The sequence below is a fragment of the Helicoverpa zea genome, chromosome 2 (genome assembly GCF_022581195.2).
Source record: "Helicoverpa zea isolate HzStark_Cry1AcR chromosome 2, ilHelZeax1.1, whole genome shotgun sequence".
Taxonomy (NCBI): domain Eukaryota; kingdom Metazoa; phylum Arthropoda; class Insecta; order Lepidoptera; family Noctuidae; genus Helicoverpa; species Helicoverpa zea.
Window position 1 is genome coordinate 14,826,509 of NC_061453.1, and position 20,316 is coordinate 14,846,824.

The 20,316-nt window shown below is 40.6% G+C and overlaps 3 protein-coding genes and 1 long non-coding RNA gene across 4 annotated transcripts; 3 read left to right on the forward strand and 1 right to left on the reverse strand.

Annotated features, from left to right (window-relative positions):
- Positions 1 to 54: 54 nt before the first annotated feature.
- On the forward strand, positions 55 to 1,444 carry LOC124637137 (thialysine N-epsilon-acetyltransferase). Its single transcript, XM_047173486.1, has 5 exons — positions 55 to 182; positions 290 to 487; positions 571 to 622; positions 734 to 951; positions 1,027 to 1,444. Exons 2-5 carry the CDS (start codon positions 404 to 406, stop codon positions 1,198 to 1,200), a joined length of 528 nt encoding a protein of 175 aa, XP_047029442.1. The 5' UTR covers positions 55 to 182; positions 290 to 403; the 3' UTR covers positions 1,201 to 1,444.
- Positions 1,225 to 16,357, reverse strand: LOC124637144 (GATA-binding factor A-like). The gene is made up of 7 exons (XM_047173496.1): positions 16,145 to 16,357; positions 13,196 to 13,312; positions 5,734 to 5,903; positions 3,993 to 4,126; positions 3,768 to 3,892; positions 3,363 to 3,634; positions 1,225 to 2,707 (listed from the first exon to the last, which is right to left on the reverse strand). The coding sequence occupies exons 1-7, from the start codon at positions 16,320 to 16,322 to the stop codon at positions 2,615 to 2,617; spliced, it is 1,089 nt and encodes a 362-aa protein (XP_047029452.1). The 5' UTR covers positions 16,323 to 16,357; the 3' UTR covers positions 1,225 to 2,614.
- On the forward strand, positions 7,905 to 9,575 carry LOC124637127 (putative nuclease HARBI1). The gene is made up of 3 exons (XM_047173474.1): positions 7,905 to 8,391; positions 8,507 to 8,784; positions 8,903 to 9,575. The coding sequence occupies exons 1-3, from the start codon at positions 8,120 to 8,122 to the stop codon at positions 9,475 to 9,477; spliced, it is 1,125 nt and encodes a 374-aa protein (XP_047029430.1). The 5' UTR covers positions 7,905 to 8,119; the 3' UTR covers positions 9,478 to 9,575.
- On the forward strand, positions 11,661 to 12,340 carry LOC124637151. The gene is made up of 2 exons (XR_006985184.1): positions 11,661 to 11,852; positions 12,115 to 12,340. It is a non-coding gene; the product is annotated as an uncharacterized LOC124637151 (long non-coding RNA).
- Positions 16,358 to 20,316: the final 3,959 nt, after the last annotated feature.

Sequence of the window (20,316 nt, forward strand, 5' to 3'; positions counted from 1 at the left end):
CAAGTTGTTGTTCAGACGGAATCCAATAGATGGCGTTGGCATATCTTATATTGTGTCACATATCAAATCAAAAAATTATCTCAATGCGCCTGCGCCTCATGTCCTTATCATAAAGCGCTATTCTGAAAAATATTTCATTGTTAACTATATTTGTGCATGTTCTTGATTCCATGTGATGCACGGTAATTAATCAATGTATATAATTGCTATACCATATAGCAAACCTGGGTTTATAAAAAAAAATCATTAATATTCAGCTGGTAGAACTTTGTATTGTAAAATGTTTCAGAATAAAAGAAATTGTCAGTTTGACAGAACATTGACTGATCGAGTGTTTTCTTTGGTGCTGGTTTGAATTGAAATTTTTTGTGAAACAGCAGTACAAGATTGGCTGACCCTGAGAATGGCTCAGAAATATAAAGACGATGAAATACGAATCCGTCCTGCGAGGAAAGAGGACATGCAGGCGGTCGCCGAAATGATTCAGGTGTTCATTCCATACATAATAAAACAGATTTGATTGATTACTTCGGTTCATGTTTACAACTAAATAAATACGCTGTTTCTCAGGAGCTTGCTGACTTCGAGAAAATGCCTAAAGGGCCAAAAATGACTGTTGCTGGTAAGCAATAATAATTTGTTCAAGTAAAGGTTGGTTATCAGTAGGAAGCTAAGGTTAGCTATATTTGTATTGTCTTAACAGGTGTATATGAGGGGCTGAGTATGTTTTCAGAGTTACAACGTGACGGTTTCGAGCGGCAGCCGCCGTCGTTCCAGTGCAAGGTGGCGGAGGTGCAGCGGCCGGGCACAGCGCCGGTGGTGGGCTACGCGCTGTACTTCCCCACCTACTCCACCTGGGAGGGACGCTCCATGATGCTCGAGGACCTCTACGTCCGCACCAGCCAGCGGAGACTCGGCGTCGGGAAAAGACTGTTCAAGGCTGTTGCTAATGTAAGTGGACTAGTACATAGCCATTGTTATGAAATATTCATTACAAAGTTATTTGGAATATTTGAAATGTTTCAGGAAGCATCTTCAACTGGCTGCACCCGTCTAGACTTCCATGTACTGGAGTGGAACCCAGCTCGCACCTTCTATGAGAACAAGGGTGCCATAAACCTGACCAACAAGGAGCAGTGGTGCTACTACAGGCTCGGGGGAGACGCTCTCAAGAAGCTCTCCCTGGAGCCAGCCGAGTGACAGACTGGAGACAGAAACACTGTGTTGTGCGCTCACTTATATATTTCATTACACATAAATTTATAATACAACAGACTTCACTTTGTACATATATTTCTAGTTGATATTTATGATTGAGGCTTTTTACCAACACAATAAGAACTTATGTTTTGATAATAAGTCTCAATTAATTTCTGTAATCCAATACTTACCTACAGTGATAGTTTGTGCTGGACCATATGAAATAAACAGTATTAAGAGTAAATTTTTATATTTCATTTCTAACTAGTATGTACAAGAAGTATAATAAATGCCATTTATTCAAACTAATTAAACTACATTAACATTATTGTGGGGCAGGTTAGCCCGCATGATTCACTCATAACAAGCACTACCAAAACACATTTATTGTTTTTCAGTAAACAGAGCAGAAACTGTGTCCTGTTTTAAAATTTGTGGAGTACATATTTATATTACAGTATATAGAATATGTTTAGAACACAAGTGGAGTTGTAAAGAGAATTTAATTCGGTACCTAGCCATAAATTATTATATTTGCCTCAATATGCAATGAGATAACAAGATAAAGTTGCTTGCCTCTACAGATCACTCAGAGATGAGGATCATCTGCTTTGTGCAGCCTGTACAAGCAGTGGAACAACTGGTTTTTATTGTTTAGGTGGCATTATTTGAATACTGTTTAACTTAATTGACTAACTACAGGCTACGTGGCGCTATTTACACGGTCCAGATTAAGATCGCTGTCAGACGAGCGCAGTGCGGCGCAGCGAGGAGCATTTCCAACACAGAAGAATATAAGGATTTATTGTTCTCCGCCCACTGGACGGATTGCACGTCTGAAAGCTATCTTAAAAGTTTCTAATTCCATAATATTATATCGTCAACTCTTGAGACATACTACTTGAGACTCATTAGACTAGTTTTTGAGATTACAATGGTCATGGAACGTTAAAACAATTAAATTAATACTTCGTTACCATTGCGTCAGTCAATATGGCAAGGTGTCAAAGTGACTAACTAACTAGGTACAGCCTACGACGCATCGCTACCTCTCTCATACAACTATATCATACAACATTAACTAAAATAATTACAGCTAAATATGTACATTTATATCGGAACACAAAACATTCTAGAGTTTGTCGATATCTATCCGTTTAATGGAAGTGTGAACTGCTATTAGTATTGATGTATCAACAGATACGCATTGTCTCGAAGCTGTGCAGCTCGAGGAGCGTACCTAACTCATAAGATCAATTGAATAGTCGTGAATCGTGAACTCGTGCACTGGTGAGTGGCGGCGAGCTGAGGGAGTGCACCCGCGAGCTCGCTCACAACTTGTCACTTAGTCCTTTGTACGTTCAGTGCGTGCGGGCACAGTGTCGCGTGACGTCACAGCGTGGGGGGGGGGCTGCTACGTGGACGCCATGAGCTTGGCATGCGCAGTCACGTTGCGCTGGTGCAGGAACCCGCTGCCCTCCTCCTCTTCGCCGTTGCCCAGCCCGTACTGCAACAGAATAGTGAATACGTCAATATAAAGCCTCATTAGTTATAACGCAGCCGTCCTGTCACCAATTGATCAGATTATTTTGAAAGAAAGGAACTGCAACACCACGACTTGTCCCATGATGTCATTAAATTTTTGGTAGGTATAAGCAAGCCAAGTAGGTAGGTACATGAATTATATGGAGTGAAAGGCAGCAGTGCTATTAAATATTTTGTAAAAAACGGGACATAATAATTATGATAACGTGATTTTTGCGTAGCAGCCTACGAAGCTGCTACGAGAATGTCACTATAGGTAGGTATTCGTATATGTATGGTGGAAATTAAAAAACATTGACAAAACGATAGGCTGTGGTTGCTACCAAGTACAATGTAGAAATATTTTTGGGATCAATAATGACAACCGCATAGCAGCCTACGTGGCTACGAGATTTGTTTATAACTAGCTTCCGCCCATGATTTCAGCCGCCACCCGAGGGATCTACCTTCCGCACTTGTATAAAGGGTAGCTTATATGTTATTTAAGCTACCTATATTACTACCTACTTACCAAGTTTTATCAAAATCCTATCAGTAGTTTTTGCGTGTAAGAGTAGAGTAGTAGGACAAATCACGCTGCTACGTCGACCAAAAGTGGAAGTTAATTAAGGCAGTACCTGTAGCGCGTGCAGGTAATGCTGCTGCGAGTGGTAGTGCGGCGCGGAGTGCGCGGGGTAGGCGTCGTAGGCGGGCGCGTTGCTGGGCTCGCTCTTGATGTTGAAGAGCGCGGGGTTGGACAGGAAGGGCGCGCCGCCCAGCGCCAGCGGGTACTGCGCGCCGTGCTGCTGCGCCTGCGCCGCCTCCGCGCCCGCCGCCTCGCGCGCCTTGCCCTGCCCGCCCAGCGACTGCGCCAGGGGCAGCGCTGTCTCCGGGATGCTCTGTTTGCTGTCTGTAATAACAACCGTTCATCTCATTATCTACATGTAATACAGGTTTGTTGAACGATTAATAAATACTGAATAACATTCTTAAGTAATGTTGTTCTGAATCAAAAATATTGAGAGTAGATAAGAGTAACGTACCGTCCATGCCAGGGGAGCTGTGTTCATCTTTCTTGTTGGCGTCTTGTGCCGGTTTTGTTCCGTTGCCAGACTTCTTCGGTTTGCGTTTTCGCGTCTGGATACCATCTTTCCTCATGGCTAGCGGTCTGTTAATTACGAAGATATTTGTTTAGGCACTAAACATCAAACGAAAATTCACATGTTTATGCTGAAGTGGGTAATCCTGTGTGTGTTGTAGGTACTTACCGGTTGATGCCGTGCAGCTTGTAGTAGAGGCCGCAGGCGTTGCACACGGGCTCGCCGTCGTTGTTGCGTCGCCACAGCGTGGTGTTGCGCGAGCCGCAGTTGGTGCAGCACTGGCCGTGGCGCCGCGCCGCCGACTGCAACACACGCACCGGTCACGCAGCCGCCCGCACGCAACGTGCAGCCGGCTGCCTGAGTCTTACAATAACCACCACATTTTGACGTGCTTTATACCTTACAGCTACACATGTTCAAATACTTCTGTCATCACGCATAAATGCAACATCGGCATTTTTCTTATTCGTTGTTCAAGTCCTACCTGGGATAAGTCCTATGAAAAAGTTCCCATCGAAAACATCGGGAAATATGTTATTCAGCTGGTCTTGTGCCAAGCTAGGTAGCTGGTACCTAGGTAAGTACATATATGAAGGTAGGTATTAGTATCTATTGACTTGAATAGAAAACATTAGCATAAACATTGTTTAGCATATCAACTGAAGTGTTACAGTGACGCTACTCTGGCCTTGTTACTTCAATTTCCCAAACATGTCTCTCTTGAATGTTGACGTTTCACAATATTTATGGCCCTCATTAGGTTAGATAGTCTCAATGTACGTCGTTTGAGACCTAATGACTGCTGATAAGAGAACTAAATGTTTTTGTGCTTTTTGTATTGTCGAGGCATTAGTGGATATTACCTATATATGTATTGTTATACAGGTAGAAAGTTTAAGTAGGTACTTCATGTGTAGGTATGCATTAAAGGTATTTGGGTGCTAAAATAGAACATGCTACAACTACAAATAAAGATAAGCGTGGTTAACAAATAAGTACATAGACATTTTACATAAGGAGAGCACCAAAACCAAGGAAACGGACAACTAACGAAACCCAAGCATCTATCATGCACGCGATCGTTACAGCGCAGCACTTTGTGGCAGTCACCCCCCAGTGCTGCGCGCGGCAGCGGACAGCTCGCGGCGGACAGCGCGCGGCGGTGACAGCCGCGGCCATCTTGTGCCACCGCATGACAATGTACAGTTATAGCCGGCGCTACGAGTGCATTGTGAGCGGCGCGAGGCGGGGCCGCCGCTCATTGGCCGCCGCTGTCTGTCTGCAGCGCGGGAGTGCGCCGAGATAACTAGCCGACACGCTTGTTGCCCATCGATAGAGTCCAATATGCATGGCCGGGACCGCGAGGCGGCTCCCGCCCGCTATCTGCCGGCTATCTAGCAGCCGCGTGCACGTCTCGTTACCGCGTGACGTCACCGTGTAACACGCGCAGTGCCGCCATGCTCGCCGACATGCAATTACCGATCGATTAGTTATCTCGGCGCGATACGTTTATCTACTTCCATCGTCAATAATGGATGTTTGCGGTGATAGATTTGGGAGGTGATACTGGGTAGGCATAACTTGTAACGGTGCAAGCGGAGTGCTACAAAGCGGCACACTCGAAGTAGGGAGCGGTAGCGTGTAGTTTCCTAACACTCGCCAAAGCCCGAAAAGTAAGGATATCTAATAGGAACCGCGTGCGATGGACGCGGCGCGGCGGGGCGACCGCGGGGCGGTAGGATGCATGCACTAGTCTACACGCCACCGACTCACCTTCTTCATGCCCCTGGCCATGCCCTCCACACTCATCCATCTCTGCACGGTGCCCTCCTTATAGAAGCGGGTGAGTAGGTCTGCGTCGGCACCTGTTCGCAAACAGAGCGCGTTACTATGGTCGGAGGAGACTCACCAGCCGCTTGCTCGGCTTGACGAGCGGGCGGTTCACGCCGTTGATCTTGTGGTACAGGCCGCACGCGTTGCACAGGTAGTGGCCCGTGGCGTCGCGGCGCCACAGCGGCGTGTTGTTGGCGCCGCAGTTCACGCACTCGCGCCCCTCCTCGTACATCTCCAGCACGCCATCTGTCGCACGCGCGTCTTAGGGGGGCTCATTTACAACTTACTACTAATAAAAGCTTGTGCTAAATGCAGGATATGTGAAAGATGATCGCTTTAAGTTAAGTAGGTAAGTACCTAAAGAAAAAAACAATGGCAAACAGTTTATCGGAGGCTATCAGTTCCCATAGCCGCAGGGTCACTCGGCGCCGGTCTTACTGGGTGCTGTATCAACAATGTAGTCTATCGCGGCTTCCGAGAAGGTGGAACAATAACAATAGGTAGCGATACTGAGCGATACGACTGTGCACAGCGCGGACACGGCACATTCGGTAGCTGTTCTAGATAAACATCTTATACTGTTTACAAACCGATCTGCCTATGTATGGATATGTGAGTGAACTACTCATATTACGCGGATATTTACATGATATTTTATTGATCCTTAGGAACTATTTGGCCTTGTCTTATACTAACATCTAGCTACGTGTACCTATATTTAGATTTCAGGAAAATATCTAACCTACATAACACTGACAATTCTCAGTCTACAGTTCTGTGTATACCCTACTACAGTGTAACGGAACTTCACGGAACTTGAGCATTGTATTTGCCTTTGCTTGTGTACAACATCACTAATCGCAATAGAAGGCAGTACGGCGGCAGTTAGACTATCTTTGTCCCGCGATACTGCGAGACATTCGCTTTTAGGTAGTGTGTACTGCACTAATTGAACAGCACCAAAACTAGACACGCTTGCAGCTCCGTCACTTCGGAGCGAAACCTTGCTAACTGATGTTTAATGCCGATAGACTTGATTTGACTTCCTCGGATCCTATATGTCTCTATGTTGGAATTTGTATTGGTACCTAAGTGTATAATTTGAATGTACTCTAAATAAAGCAAAGTACTTGATTTTAGAGTACTTGTATTTGATTTTTGTTCTTAATTTGGATACGTAGGTACCTAGGTACTTACGTACTTACTTAGAGAGATTTTTTATTCATCAGTTACAAAACGTCGTACAAACAATAACCAACAATATGAGCTAATTACAACAAAAACTATAAAAATATCTATCAAACAATAAATAGTAATTCGCTGCCGCCTGATTTAAGGAGCTGTCAAACTATTGCTAATTTTAAGAAGAAGCTTAAAACCCACTATTTGTCCTCCTCTTCTTCATAGTCTTATTATAAAGTATGTATTATTTTTTTTTGTATTTATATAATATTTATTGCTTTATATATATATTTATATATATGTATATTTATTTGTCCTTTGTTGTTCTTTTACACAGTCTGTCTACATCTCTATATTCTTACTCTCCTACTTCGGGTCTGCTGGAAGAGATTTCTGTAGAAATAAGCAGTACTTACCTTTGTACTATCTTATGTTACTTCCTCTTCTTTCGTGTGTCTTTACTGTACATAAATGGTTAAATAAATAAATAAATAAATAGTAATTATTGTTCGATCTCATACCTATACCTACATATTATATTATCATGACGATAGATGAAGACGTTTAAGCAGTACTATTACCTAGCTACACATGCTTACAATGTTTTATAAAAAAATCCCCAGTGATGATGTAATTTTTGACTGAAGGGAACGTTCCAGTACATAGGTACCTAGGTATCTATTTGATTGCCTTTCTGGCTTCTGTTAGAGGTTTTACCCGCTTTCCGTGGATTACTACTACGCGCACGAATATAAAATAAGCATATTTTAGCCTACCTAGTACCTGTAGCTAGCATTCCTTATTGAGGAATAAGCTTTTTAAGCACTGGCAGAACTTTTCAAATTGGACTAGTAGGTAATAGTTCCTGAAATATACGAATGCAAGCAAACTAATAAACTCTTCAACTTTATAATAAATACGTAATAACTGTATGTAACGTAGGTTTACACTTGAAGAAATTAAACGTGATTATAAAAATGTTGAGCGAACAAGCGCTGCCCCGCCCTGAACACAATATATCGAGCCTGTATTGGTAATTACTGGTGAATAAAGAACTGACTGACATTTAGGGTCTGTTTCACAATGTACCGATAAGTTCTGCACAAGTTCCGAATAAGCTATTTGTTACTTATTTGTAGGATAAACACATTTTTTGCGTTTCACGACTTTCGAATAGTGCTATGTGTCATATAAAGTCAGCGATAAGTTATGGGTCGGTTGAAGTGGCAAATAGCACAGTTATCCGACACATAAGTAGTGTGTTTGACAGTTAAAATTGAATGACATTTTCTTTCTTTCGTTCGTGTTGTGTTTTAAACAATTATATACCTATTTCAATGGCAATGGACATTTTTGAGACTCTTGAAGATGAGTTTGATGAATATTTCGATAGACTCACAATACCACGCAAGACTCCAGTGTATCGGGAAAGAATAAACTATATGGAGACATTAGACGAAACGGACTTCAGGGCGCGCTTCAGACTCACTAAGAAAGCTGTGATGTTTGTGTATTCAATTATTGAGAAAGCAATATCTGTCCCTACAGAAAGGTAAGTAAGCATATACCTAACCTGCAGCCTGTATTCTTATAATGTCTCGGCTCCGTCTAGCTATTGTATATACCTACTGTAACTATACCTGATCTAACTCCAATGTTTTTTTCAGGAATTTGGCTATAAAGCCAATTAATCGTCTACTGTTAACATTGAGGTTTTACGCGACGGGAAGCTTTCTTACAGTAGTAGGTGATTTCTCTGGTGTAAGCAAAGCTTCTGCCAGTCGCTTTGTCTACCTGGTTTCACAAGCTATTGCACGATTGCGTGGGTTGTTTATCAAATTCCCAAGCAACACTGAAGACATACAGCAAGAGTTTTTCAATATAGCTAAATTCCCAAGGCTTATTGGTGCTATCGATTGTACCCATGTACCCATAAAATCTCCAGGTAATATATATTAAATAGGTACTATGAATGGTAATGTAAATAAAGGATTATTTGTCAAACTATGTACCAAATGATCAAATTGAGCTGTTTTTATAAATGCTGTTTACATTATTTTCAGGTGGAAACAATGCAGAAGAATGGAGAAACAGGAAATCACAATTTTCTTTTAATGTGCAAACTGTAGTGAGTGCAAAGTTAAGGATCTTGGACATAGTGGCTAGATGGCCAGGAGCAGCTCATGATCAAACAATATTTAATAATTCTTTTATAAAGCAACGACTTCAAAATGGAGAATTTAGAAACTGTGTAATTGTTGGTGATAGAGGATATGAAAATACTTCATACCTACTTACTCCACTACAAACTCCTATGACTCCAGCAGAACATCTGTATAATGAATCCCAAATAAGAAGCAGAAATGTAGTAGAAAGAACCTATGGGGTTTGGAAAAACAGATTCCCTATTTTATCAAAAAAAATTTTGCTATCTGTATCTCGTGTACAGGCTGTAATAGTGGCATGTGCAGTGTTGCACAATATTGCAATAGATATGCGAGATGACCATTTTGAAGCCATTTACCCCGTGGGTGAGCCAGATGAACACGATGTTGTGAATCAAAGTAGTCTAGAAAATGTGGGGGATGCAACAGTGCGAAGTAATTTAATTAATGATTATTTTGGTTCATTACTATAATAATGATAGTCATTTATAGGCATTTTGCATTCCATTAATATAGTAGGTTATTAAATGTATTCTGTGTTAAATAAAAAACGATTTATTTTTCAAATTTATTTAAAAAGTATTTTTTTTCCAACGCCCACATTTCTCTTTTGTGCTCCCTTTCTTCCTCTTCAAAGGCCCATTGCTTTCTTTTATTTAAGAATTCTTCCTCCAGAATCTTCTTCTGTAAATCTGTAAAATAATCATTTCAATGTTTTGTGTTAATTGGTTGGATGTGGAAGGTGTTGGTGGAGGACATACTGTGTCTATTTGTATAGGATCTGCAACATAAATAAAATTAAATAAGAAAGAGAAGAGCATGACAATTGTATTATAATTCACTTACATACAAAATACAGATCGGCTCGTCATATTAGTAGTACAGAACTAATAACAATTTTAAACTTATGATCTTACCAACATGATCAGAATCAAATTCACTTTCGATTCCATCTACAGACAACAGTATCATGTCTTTCACTTTTTCTTCTACTGGCGTCAGAGGAGGAGCAGCACTAGGTCCACCTCCCGTGCGATACGTTTCGGCACGTATTAGAGCAGACTTTTTCCTGGTATTTCTTTTTATTCCTTCGTATTTCGCTTTTAATGTTTTGGCACTACGATAATTAGTACCGCTTTTGCTATTAAATAGTGCCTCCAATGTCTTCCAGCACTGTTCTTTTTCATTCCATGTGACTGCATCACTTTTCTTATTTTCTAAAATGCTTTTATGTTGAGCAACGAGTGAAGTTAGAAGCTCAACTTCTTCCCGGCTGAAGTTAACGCTTCGTTCACGTTTTGATGTCATTTTTCAATACATAGAAATGACTGTGCATAAATGTATTCAAGAGGTACACTCAAATCGCAAGAATAGCAAAAAAACAGAAACACAAACACCAACGACTAACATAAAAAATTTAAATTACCACGCGCGGCTGCTAATACTTATATGTGACTGTGAGTAATTGTCACTGTCAAACGCGTTTCGTTACCAGCAATTTTCATTTGCCATAAAATCGTTTGTGTAAGTTTTTATAACCGTTATGTGGATAATAACTAATTTTATAAAAATATTAAAGTAAATCAATGTTTCTTGTATAATTTGAAATATGTTTATAAGTAGTTTCTTTTACTTTTTTTTGTACTTAATGAAATGACATCAAGAAACGAAACGTTTGTATATGGTGTTGCCACCGCACTTACATATAAGTTTCAGATAGTTATGTGTTAGATAAATTATGTTTGTGAAACGCAATGTTTCTTATTCGGAACTTTTATCATCCGAATAATTTATGTGTAACATAGTTATTTGGAACTTTATCCATACATTCTGAAACAGACCCTTATTATCATCGTCCCGCGGTTCATGAATCAGCCGCTATCGGCGTGACGTCAGCTGCTCGTGTTATTGTCATGAACAATGCTAATCGCTCTACTAAATATATACTCTTTGTAATCATCTGTTTCTTACAACAACTAAATAAAATAATAACAAAGTAATTACCTACTCTTAAAAATACTGTTCTAGTAGATTGTTTCACTAAGATATAACTATCTATGAATAATATTACCACGTATAATAAAAACAACACAATAACAAGAATAACATGATCAATAGATATAAGAAGAAGTTCTCAGTAGTTAAGTTGTTAGTGAAAAACTTTGTGTTCTATCATGTTACATACCTACTTATAAGTAGCAGCGATTTGTAGTTATAATTAAAAACGAACGTTAACAATAATTCCTTAACGCTTGAGCGGTTACGTGGCTATCCATTTCCCTATTCATTACATACTGATAGAGCAAGAGCACCGAGGAGAACTCTCATTCCAATATACTTTATTTTATAACTTAATAAATTATAAATAAAATTGCATTGTTCCACCGATTCGAATCCATTTGTCTATTATAGACAGCACATATTTCATTTTGGTAAAAATACTAACTATAATGAGTGGGTGAGTGAATGAGTGGAGGAGTGCTGATAAAAGCAGTTAAGCAGTCGTAAACCGTTCTAATTCATTCGGATCTGAGACAATGAGACAATAAACTTTATCTAAATCGTAACGATTTGCAATTGGTGGAGACTGGTCTATCAACGAGCCCAGCGGCCCTGCCCACTTGGCTTACGGACTGACTCGGCCTATTTAGTATAGGGTAAACTGGGTACGGTTGTGCCAGGGTACGGTAGTGACAGTCGCAGTTGTAACGAAACTATACGTAAAACGGGGGAGGTTGTGAGGGAGAAAGACGTGGCTCACAAGCCTAAACACGTTCCCCAGTATTGCGTTAGCCGGCGCACGACGTTGACGTAAGCAGGAGCCCACATTGCTTTTCAACAATCAAAAGTAAGTATTTTTGTTCGATTTCGTTTCCTAATTACTGTTATTTTTATACAGATAGATTATCTTGTTATTTTTTTCTTTAAAAGTTGAATATTAATATTTAATTACAAGTGATTTCTTTTTACGTAAAGTATTTGGCAAAATCATGGCGATTTTTTGTTTTCAAAATGATGCGTTGGGTACGGTTGTGTCAATTTTTTTGGGTACGGTTGTGACGAATATCTTTACATATAATAAATCTCATATTATTGTTTTTTGCTTTTAGATGTCCAGGATACGTTTGCGGAAGACCGAAAGAGCGCAGTGTGATATCAAAAAATAAAAAGATGCCGATGAAGAAGTGAAACAAGGGATTTCGTACGTGTAGCTCAAGCTACAAGCCTTTCTACAGCTACAAGTTTGAACAGAGCAAATGTTGTTTTGTTGATTGTTAAAACTATGTTTGTAAGCTTATTATGTTAAACATTTCTACAATAAAAGATATTATAGACATTTTGATATATGTTTATGCATGTCACAACCGCCCTTGGTATGTGGCCGGTTGTGACACTTTCCCATTTTTTTTTAAATTGATCTTATGAGTAATACATTGTATTAAGGAACAATATATGAGTGTTTTTACGTACACAAATGTACAAATTGCGATACAAGTTCCTTTTCTGCGAGCTAATTTGTCAAATATCAAAATTATTGGTGATCAAACGAAAATTGGCACAACTGTACCCAGTCTACCTAACTATATTTTATCGCTGTGTGCAATATCAGAAACAAAATGAGCTATTTGATGATAGACACAGGCATCAGTTATAACATCCAAAGTTTGTGTAGAGATATATCCTAGAGTCAAACGGTGTATAAAGAGATAGAAATTATAAATAGATTCATGAACAAGCACTATGTGCCTCAGTATGTATGTCTATAAGTTTATCAACTGAAAGAGTTAAAAAAGGGAGTTTAATAGAACCAATAATAGACTATTAGGAAACACGTAGATTGAAGCTAATATGGATACGTCACGTGAAAGTTGATGATTTATCTACAACTTAAGAGGAATTAACAGTGTGAGAGAAGGGCAACAGGACAGTGAGTAATGAGTTTGAGAGATAATGACAGATACAACATAGATAGGTAAATGATAGGACGGAACGTTTAGCAAAGAAAAGCAATGATGACAGTCCTCTGGACGCTGTGGACAAGTTAGTTTCCACAATTTGAGCATATTCTTTAGACATTTCGTTTAAACACAGTGAACTTTCACTGTTTTAAATTAATTTTCCTGAAGGTGTCTTTTCCGTGAGCTGTCATGATTGTTCTCCTGAGAAGCAGTTGCAGTGTTGTATAGTTACCGTATGCGGTGGGTCGCTGCAGCGCATCGTAGGGCGCGCACCACGAGCCCATCACCATGTTCTGCGAGTACAGCCCCCCCGCCACCCCGCCCACGCCGCTCACCCCGCCGCCGCCTGCTGCGCACACAACACTCTTACACTCCAGCACTACTCCTGCCTGACCGCCGCCGCGCCAGCCAGTACACGCCACCAGAGTCGTGACAGTACAGACACGGACGGCGCCAGGCTATAAGCTATCTGTAACTTCTTCTATGTTTGATAGACGAGAATAACTTGAGACGAGAGTCGCTTAATCCAGGAAAACTTTGATCATTACAAAAGCGCATAGAAGGGACAGAGTATTTTGATTGGGGTACCAAGTTTAAATTGGACGCAAACGAAAATATTAAACAATGCATTGACTTGTTTATCACAAGATATATAGAGTATAAGTTAATTGATCATGGTTTAGTACTGCCGTATCATTTACGTCAAGTCTTGTTTTCGTTAATATTGACAAGTGAACGACCGGCCATTAGTTAAGTTGGAATTAGTTACAGATAACACAGATAGGATTTGAGATGACGGACCTGCAAACAGCGCCATGTTTTGCAACCAATTCGCGGGCAGTTGCATCGCGTCCATTGTGAGTCGATGGGACACTCGAGTGGCTCGTCAACGATATCACTTGATTAATGAGTAATTAGCAATGATTGATAGTGTGAGGTGAGTAGTGCGACCTGCGCGGTCAGAGGTCACGCTCGGACTGATCGGGTGCGCGCGCGCCGACCCGCCGCCCGCGCTATCGCTGCTGATTCACGACAACCTTCTGCAGGCATGCCAGCGACAGCGCAACACACAAACTTTGTAAGTTTGTAACACATTGTATTAGAGCCATGACTCCAAAATTATAGAGGGCCACCAAAATATCCCGCACATTACCTTACCTTACTTAAGTCAGAAAGTGTTATTCTTTGAGAAGGGGTATGTATGTGGACCTGTAAGTACGGCCACGTTCCCAGATAGCCTTTAATTATGTCGGGCCTACAGTAGCCGTTTAGTTGCCATCATGAAACATCACATGCTATAACCAAATCTTGGTAACCGAGTTCTCTATCGTTTCGTCTGCAAAGTGATTAGTGTAACGATACGATATACTAGAACTGGTGTCGCTGTAAGAACCTATCATTGATGATTACAGGAATCCTTTAATGTTTCTTGTTAAAACGCTGCAACTGGGATAAAACTTCTGTAGTCTGTACCGATATCGCCTGAGCTCGTGACTTGTGACGGCTGTAGCTCCCGATCTAACAAAACAAGCCATTTATCCTGCTTAAGGGAAAATCATATCGACTGGGAATTGGCTCACGATACTGAATCACTCTGCGGTTACAGACTTCGCGCAAATACTGATTGTGGACGACGCACGCTCCTCCCCGCCCGCGCATCCCCACGCCATAGTTCTTACATTATTTTAGTACAAACACTTAGTAAGATCCTAAGTTAAAAATCCAAATTTAAAATATCTGTACATTTAGGCAGCTATAGCATAGCAAACGATTATTATTTATTAAACACAGAGAACCGTGCCGGGGAGCCGATAAGATAACAACAATTATGTTAAATATATGACTGATAACAAAGCTATCTGACAATGCGTCCTTATCAAATACTTTGTAATTACCATATTATCTCTAGTAGCGTTTACTTTATTAATTCGTTAAGTAATTCTTACGGATATTTGATTATAGTGGTTGCAACTCGGCTTACCAACCTCTACCATCACGAAATATTTTGGTATCGATAGCGTATCTGGTTACTTGTTGTTATAATTTTCATAACTTTCTTGTGTGCGACGCGGTTACGACAAATTATGTTTTCCTATTCATAATGTTTTACCCCAAACATGATGTATAAGCATGAAGCAAAGACCGTATCATGTGGCAGTACAAGAAGTGATTGATTCACTTGTGCTGACCTCCTTGCGAGTCACTCGGGTGCAGTAGTCCCCTGAGGGCTGTCTGGTGGGCGTGCTCCCGTGTACGTGCTCAGCTCGCACTACTTCTGCGGCCGGGTAAACCCCGTCTTGATCGCCTTGTTATGACATTATCCTCCCACGTCAATCGCCACTCAATTATTAATAATAGAATTTCAGTTATTGTTAACTTACTGATACGGATAATTCTTGGTACATGTTGTTGTTCAGTTTTTTCCTACAACGCTGTGTATGTGTCGAGACCTGTTAGTAATTGTGCTACAACATAATACCGGTGTTCTATAGTGCTTAGCTATTGTTTTAAGCTTTTTATGCTTTCTTCCTGGTAATGCCATTGAATACGAGTAGTTCATTCATGGAAGCGATTGTGGTTTCATTGTCCTGCCTTCCGTATAGGCAATTTATTTCAGATTTATTTGAGTACTATTCCCGTTTCATAAAATATAAATATTTACCTCATGCTAGAGTGGTGGGACGGACCGTTCATTCAATGTTCTAGTTGTTTACAAAAGGTCCTGTTATGGATGACAATGATAAAAGGTTCCTTGTTGTATCGCACGAGTTATGTGTAGCAGCAACAGTGAGAGATGGGAATCAAAGTAGCCACATGTAGGTACTGCATAGGTATGTAGTATCGTTATATAGTTGTGATAGCGCGGTGGTGCGGATTCCTCCGTTATCTGGCGCCGATAATGTGACTCATCATAGTTTACTGTTCTATTAATAAAGCACCCGCTTGTCATTATATCGCTCAATTTGTTTCTTCCTTCTATGTAGGCTTAAATACAAAGCAATGTAGTCGATCATCAACGTGTGTGTTATTCGTCGTTATCAACATTGTATGCGGTACCGTATTTTTGGTTGTTAATCATTTTTATTTATAAAGTTTTCCTGGAAATTGCCATCATAGCTACGTTGATTGAATGATATGTATGTAGCGTCCAGTATGAGAGAGGTGTGAGTGAGGGACTGACCGTAGGAGTCGTGGTGCGGCGGGTGGTGGTGGTGCCAGACGTTCTGGTGCGGCGCGAAGTGCGCGGCGTACTGCTGCAGGCGGCCGCCGCCCGCCACGTAGCCCAGCCCGTAGCCCTCGGCGCACTCGCCGCCGCCGCCGTTGTAGCCCGCGCCCACGCCGCCGCTGCCGCCGAACATCGCTGCGCCGCGGTCAGACAAGCATCACACGCACACACCTGCAACACACAACACATTACTGTCTATCCAAGGAGTAAGGACTGATGAGCGGAGATGCCATAATGAAGCTAGGCCAGGCGCCTCTTCTAGGACAAATTTCTACGGTGACCATGACCAAAACGGTCAGTTACGAGTGAGCTAACGAGGCGTTCGGGTTCTTTGAGCCATCTGTCAGCGCTTTTTGGTATTACAAAAATGGTCGATTCCAAAGAAAGCGTATAAGGGCTAAGACAGTAACGTTCTTCGTCCCCCGCACACCCGCATTTTGGCACGCTACTTATTTAGGAGATTTTCCGTTATGGCATTTCCGCTTGTGATTTTGTTCTCCATGTGTCTACCGCCCACTCGCGCTGTTTCACCAGCCACGAATTTGAGGAAAGCTGACAGTTTTAGTTGAGGATAACTTATTGCAAAAGGGCGTTCCTAAATTAGTATTGCATTAACAGGAAAACCATAGCCGCCGCAACACCGCGTAGCGACGTTTTGTTCCTTAAAAATTTAGTTATCTAATATTGCGGTTATTTGCATACTGTTTATTATAAGAAATACTAGCCACATACAAAGGTCATCACCAAGTTTGTCAACTCTAGCCATGCGAAAAGGTGATTGTTTATGCTCAGTTCAAATAAATTCAGCAATTTGTAAGCAATACTTAATACATTGGCACACTTTCCTGATGCCCTGTATGTAAGTCCGTCGCAAGGGAATTTTGAGTCAATGAAACACAACTCGCTTGAGGAATATCGTTAAGGTAAATGCTCAATTAATTGTATATCTGTTGTTGTTGTGAACTGCGAAGAAAACAATTAATTAACAAATAGGTATTCCGAGCGCTTGACGTCAAATTATCGTATCGCGGGACAATTGACGCAGAGACATGTACTGTTAAGGCGCGTACGCACGTACGAACACGAACATAGCGAACACAAACACCAGACCCGAACATTTGGTTCGTACGTATGGACGGCATATTCGAGCACGAACGCAAACCTAGTTCGAGTCGAGTTCGCGAACAACAGTCGTGAACTCTATCTTAGTAGCCATGACGGCGCCGTTGGAAGTGGTCGATTGTGAAGTTATTAAAGCGCTTCGAACACCGTCCATACAGAACACACTACAAGGATCGCCGCGAACATGTTTGACGAACAGAGTGTTCGATGTTCGATAGTGGTACGCACGTGCGAACCAAGTTGTTGCATATCATGTAACGCAACAAATTTGTTCGTACGTGCGTACGCGGCTTTAGGTAAACACTACTAAATGAACACATTCTGCCAAATAATTTGACTCGAACTGCTATTACACCTAATCACAGGTGTTATTATTGTTAATACTGTTTCAAAGTAATACAGCTCCTATTATCGCCAACTATTTGTGTGTACGCAAAGCCTTTTATTATGTTACTCTGTTTTTAAAAGTGATTTTATTGTTTTCTTGTAACAGAGGTAACAATATATGACTGAAATTAAGTAAATAGTATAAGACCGTTTGAGTAATAATAAATGAAATTTTAGGTAAAACCCTTAGAAAATTAGCAAGTTATTTATTACTATACTTATACAAAGAAATACTATGAAAGATTACAAAATTAAATATTTTAAAATGTCCTCGAGGAAAATTATGTGGTAGAGTAACTCTAAGTAAAAATTCTAATCAAAACTGGCTTCTCTAACAAGAAGTACCTAATGTTGAATGAGTTATTTGTATTACATGTTAGCAAAGTGGTTGATTCTAGACTAGAACCCCGGAGCGGGTTGAGGGATTCAAAGACATAAGATGCAAAAACTTTGCTCTCGTGTGACACACATAACTTTTCACTTCAGCAGCGAGACCTAATATAAAATAAAATTATAAATTTAAAAAAACCCCCGACCCAAATAAAGTACGCAATTAAACCCTATAAAAAGCAAAAAATAACTTTAAATACTACGTAAGTACCAACTAAAGCATGTCAGACTAAACAAAATTTTGTCGTGTGGGGGGGCCGCTCTAATTTATTAGCCTAACGTTAGAAGTAATTATAACTACTACATTATATATACTACTTATGACTTTGTATATAATTGTGTTTAGATACGTGTTTTTTATACGAGTGTTGTAATTAGGTATTTATGTAAGTATTTTTAAAGGTAAAAAGCGGTCCCCCGACACGTCAAAATTTTGTTTAGTCTGACATACTTTAGTTGGTACTTACGTAGTGTTTAAAGTTATTTTTTGCTTTTTATAGGGTTTAATTGCGTATTTTATTTGGGTCGGGGTTTTTTTAAATTTATGATTTTATTTTATTTCATGCTTTTTGAAGAAGCTCCTTAATTTTTCCTTCCGTCATTTAATTTCTTTTATTTTAAGATGGGGTCGCTATATGCGATCACGGCCAAAGGAAGCTGTTTAACAATCCTCATGACAAACTGGCTCTGGGAGAATTGCACAGATTGAGAATCAATAAAGATTAACTTTTGGTCATTCTAGATTTTCAGCAAAAATATAAATCGGTTTATCCATTTCATTCCGGAATTCCAGGGTTTCATCCGTCACATCCCATTTCCAGCATCAGGTTCTCGTCAATTAGAATCATGAAGAGAACTAGTCAAGACAAATTCAACGAGCTCAAACTCGATGCGTTTACTAAAGGGCAGTTCAGGGTTACGTCTCCTATCTTCGTGCCCTAACAGCAGACCAGCTCAGCGGTTCCAGAAGACATTAGTGTTTCAAATTTCAGATCCCACTTATGCTTGCAAGTAAACTGAGCGTGTAACATTCCTATCACACCTATCAAACGAGCTGATAACCTTGAAGACCTGAACCGATTTCCACCAAACATAGCTAGGAACACTCCCGAATGACATTCCTTTCAAACAAAAAAAACCGCATTACAATCGGATCATCCATTTGGGAGCTACGATGCCACATACACACACACACACACACACACACACACACACACACACACACACACACACACACAGACACGTCAAACTTATAACACCCCGTCGTTTTTGCGTCGGGGGTTAATAAATTGTATTCCAGCCGGACGTCTTTTGTTTGCCTTCGGGCTCGAATTTCAAGCTCTTGGTGTACAAGGATGAGACAAAGCTAACCATGGCGTATTGATCAATAGCTTAATCAGGATGAACATGTTTGGTCTCACAATGAGTAGGTACCTATAAGTCGATTTTGCTCAGCAAAACCTACATGTTTGAGCTACAATGAAGTGAAAATTGTCTGTTACGTTCTTCAATGACATGGGGAGAGTACGAGTGGAGCTTGAAAAAAGTCGCAGTTGGTTTTCAGGTTTTGGGGTCTGAAAGTTTTACCGGTGGGTAAACAGAAGGTTCCAAAAGGAACAGAGGTAGTCAGAAAAAGTCTGACACTTCCGCATCATTTGATGATTTCCCTTCTTCAAAAAACACGTTAAGGTAATCTAATACAAAGAAAAGTGGTTTCACTACTATTTGCAAATTTTAATTTGCACAAGCTTAAATCAATGAAAAGCTACTTATCGTAGTCTGTAGTTGTTTACAAAGCTTAGCCGGAGTATCGCACGTGATGGTTTGTCAAATATCAGCTGTTTATTACTTGAGAGTGTCGTATCGCGGCGTTTGGTGAGCGATAGCGCGCGCTCGATGCATCGCCCTATCGCGCCGCGTGCCGCCGATACCGCACGTAGCACTCACTTCCACTGCTACCTGCCACCGCACGTGCCATGCCAATGCGACCCTTATTGCAACTGCACACGGGTGTGCACCTCACTTCAGCCGCAAAACATAAACTAATCGGATAGTATTGCCACAGTGACTCCGTTACCTAATCGTGTATTGAAACACTATCGTTGCGACAAGTGTGTCAGTAATGACAATAGCTTATAATCAGCGATTACCCAAATAAATTAACGTGACAACATGAAACGCTTGTATCATGTACTCGGAAAACCAACGCCAATCATTATTGGGAAAAT

Coding starts and splice junctions, on each gene's coding strand:
- LOC124637144 (XM_047173496.1), bottom strand. CDS start 16,322: ATGTTCGGCGGCAGCGGCGGCGTGGGCGCGGGCTACAACGGCGGCGGC. Junction 13,313..16,144: donor GCCGCACCACGACTCCTACG/GTCAGTCCCTCA, acceptor TTGTGTGCGCAG/CAGGCGGCGGCGGGGTGAGC. Junction 3,635..3,767: donor CAGCTCCCCTGGCATGGACG/GTACGTTACTCT, acceptor TTGTTATTACAG/ACAGCAAACAGAGCATCCCG.
- LOC124637127 (XM_047173474.1), top strand. CDS start 8,120: ATGACATTTTCTTTCTTTCGTTCGTGTTGTGTTTTAAACAATTATATA. Junction 8,392..8,506: donor ATATCTGTCCCTACAGAAAG/GTAAGTAAGCAT, acceptor TGTTTTTTTCAG/GAATTTGGCTATAAAGCCAA. Junction 8,785..8,902: donor TGTACCCATAAAATCTCCAG/GTAATATATATT, acceptor CATTATTTTCAG/GTGGAAACAATGCAGAAGAA.
- LOC124637137 (XM_047173486.1), top strand. CDS start 404: ATGGCTCAGAAATATAAAGACGATGAAATACGAATCCGTCCTGCGAGG. Junction 488..570: donor CGGTCGCCGAAATGATTCAG/GTGTTCATTCCA, acceptor GCTGTTTCTCAG/GAGCTTGCTGACTTCGAGAA. Junction 623..733: donor GCCAAAAATGACTGTTGCTG/GTAAGCAATAAT, acceptor GTATGTTTTCAG/AGTTACAACGTGACGGTTTC.